The following is a 2,925-nucleotide window of genomic DNA, read 5'->3' on the forward strand; positions in this document are numbered from 1 at the left end:
AGGGGGAGACAGTGAGAGGAGAGATGAGAAGGATGACAGACAGAGGGGGCGGGAGACAGGAGAGGGGGCGGTGGGAAGGGGGTTGATGGAGGTAGTGGGAGATGGAAAGACGGGAAACAGTGAGAGAGGGGAAGAGGGATAGAGCGGAGAAAGTGAGACTGGATAGGATGAGAAAGCGAGATACGGAGAGAGGGGGAGATAAGAGAAAAGTGAGAGTGGGTGGCAGGGGAGACTGGAGATAGGGAGGTGAAAGAGGGAGTGAGAGCGGAAGATGGTGGAGACGGGACAAGGGGGAGATGGGAGAAGGGAGAGAGGGGGTGGGGGGGAAGGAGAGAGTGGGAAATGGAGAGATGGGGGAAACAGAGAGGGCGAGAGGGACAGAGAGGGCGAGAGGGACAGAGAGGGCGAGAGGGACAGAGAGGGCGAGAGGGACAGAGAGGGCGAGAGGGACAGAGAGGGCGAGAGGGACAGAGAGGGCGAGAGGGACAGAGAGGGCGAGAGGGACAGAGAGGGCGAGAGGGACAGAGAGGGCGAGAGGGACAGAGAGGGCGAGAGGGACAGAGAGGGCGAGAGGGACAGAGAGGGCGAGAGGGACAGAGAGGGCGAGAGGGACAGAGAGGGCGAGAGGGACAGAGAGGGCGAGAGGGACAGAGAGGGCGAGAGGGACAGAGAGGGCGAGAGGGACAGAGAGGGCGAGAGGGACAGAGAGGGCGAGAGGGACAGAGAGGGCGAGAGGGACAGAGAGGGCGAGAGGGACAGAGAGGGCGAGAGGGACAGAGAGGGCGAGAGGGACAGAGAGGGCGAGAGGGACAGAGAGGGCGAGAGGGACAGAGAGGGCGAGAGGGACAGAGAGGGCGAGAGGGACAGAGAGGGCGAGAGGGACTGGGAGAAAATGGAGAATATATAAAGGGGGAGAGGGGAGTAAGTGAGAGGCTGTGCAGATGAGAGAGGGTGTGGGAATACAGGGGGGGAGGGCAGAGGGGAAGAGGGGGGGAGACAACAGAGAAGAGAAGGGAGAGGACAGAGGGAGTGACGGAACAGAGGGGAGAAGAGAAACTGAAAGAGGGGATAGAGGAAAAGATGTGAGATGGGTGACAAGGAGACAGGAAAGGAGTAGAGGAGGAAACAGGGGAGATGGAGAAAACAGAGAGGGGGAAAATGGTGAGAATGGGAAATGGGGCAACGGTAACAGGGGGAGGAGGAGATGGAGAGAGGGGGAGAGATGTTGTTGTTGTGGTCTTCAGTCCTGAGGCTGGTTTGATGCAGCTCTCCATGCTACTCTATCCTGTGCAAGCTTCTTCATCTCCCAGTACTTATTGCAAACTACATCCTTCTGAATCTGCTTAATGTATTCATCTTTTGGTCTCCCTCTACGATTTTTACCCTCCACGCTGCCCTCCAATTCTAAATTTGTGATTCCTTGATGCCTCAGAACATGTCCTATCAACTGGTCCCTTCTTTTCAAGTTGTGCCACAAACTCCTCTTTTCCCCAATTCTATTCAACACCTCCTCATTAGTTATGTGATCTACCCATCTTATCTTCAGCATTCTTCTGTAGCACCACATTTCGAAAGCTTCTATTCTCTTCTTGTCTAAACTATTTATCGTCCATGCTTCACTTCCATACGTGGCTACACTCCATACAAATACTTTCAGAAACGACTTCCTGACACTTAAATCTATACTCGATGTTAACAAATTTCTGTTCTTCAGAAATGCTTTGCTTGCCAGTGCCAGTCTACATTTTATATCCTCTCTACTTTGACCATCATCAGTTATTTTGCTCCCCAAATAGCAAAACTCCTTTACTACTTTAAGTGTCTCATTTCCTAATCTAATTCCCTCAGCATCACCCAACTTAAATCGACTACATTCCATTAGCCTCGTTTTGCTTTTATTGATGTTCATCTTATACCCTCCTGTCCATTCTGTTCAACTGCTCTTCCAAATCCTTTGCTGTCTCTGACAGAATTACAATGTCATCGCCGAACCTCAAAGTTTTTATTTCTTCCCCATGGATTTTAATACCTACTCCGAACTTTTCTTTCGTTTCCTTTACTGCTTGCTCAATATACAGATTGAATAGCATAGGGGAGAGGCTACAACCCTGTCTCACTCCCTTCCCAACCACTGCTTCCCTTTCATGTCCGTCGATTCTTACAACTGCCATTTGCTTTCTGTACAAATTGTAAATAGCCTTTCGCTCCTTGTATTTTATCCCTGCCACCTTCAGAATTTGAAAGAGAGTATTCCAGTCAACATTCTCAAAAGCTTTCTCTAAGTCTATAAATGCTAGAAACGTAGGTTTGCCTTTCCTTAATCTTTCTTCTAAGGTAAGTCGTAGGGTCAGTATTGCCTCATGTGTTCCAACATTTCTACGGAATCCAAACTGATCTTCCCCGAGGTCGGCTTCTACCAGTTTTTTCCATTCGTCTGTAAAGAATTCTTGTTAGTATTTTGCAGCTGTGACTTATTAAACTGATAGTTCGGTAATTTTTCACATCTGTCAACACCTTCTTTCTTTGGGATTGGAATTATTATGTTCTTCTTTAAGTCTGAGGGTATTTCGCCTGTCTCATACATCTTGCTCACCAGATGGTAGAGTTGTCAGGACTGGCTCTCCCAAGGCCGTCAGTAGTTCTAATGGAATGTTGTCTACTCTGGGGGCCTTGTTTCAACTCGGGTATTTCAGTGCTCTGTCAAACTCTTCACGCAGTATCAAATCTCCCATTTAATTTTCATCTACATCCTCTTCCATTTCCATAATATTGTCCTCAATTACATCGCCCTTGTATAGACCCTCTATATACTCCTTCCACCTTTCTGCTTTTCCTTCTTTGCTTAGAACTGGGTTTCCATCTGAGCTCTTGATATTCATGCAAGTGGCTCTCCTTTCTCCAAAGGTCTCAATTTTCCTGTAGGCA

General features: G+C 48.8%; 1 protein-coding gene across 1 annotated transcript; it reads left to right on the top strand.

Annotated features, from left to right (window-relative positions):
* The first annotated feature begins 271 nt into the window (after nucleotides 1-271).
* On the top strand, nucleotides 272-907 carry LOC126199430 (RNA-binding protein 25-like). The gene has a single exon (XM_049936347.1). The coding sequence runs from the start codon at nucleotides 272-274 to the stop codon at nucleotides 905-907; it is 636 nt and encodes a 211-aa protein (XP_049792304.1).
* Nucleotides 908-2,925: the final 2,018 nt, after the last annotated feature.

This window comes from Schistocerca nitens, chromosome 8 (genome assembly GCF_023898315.1).
Source record: "Schistocerca nitens isolate TAMUIC-IGC-003100 chromosome 8, iqSchNite1.1, whole genome shotgun sequence".
NCBI lineage: Eukaryota > Metazoa > Arthropoda > Insecta > Orthoptera > Acrididae > Schistocerca > Schistocerca nitens.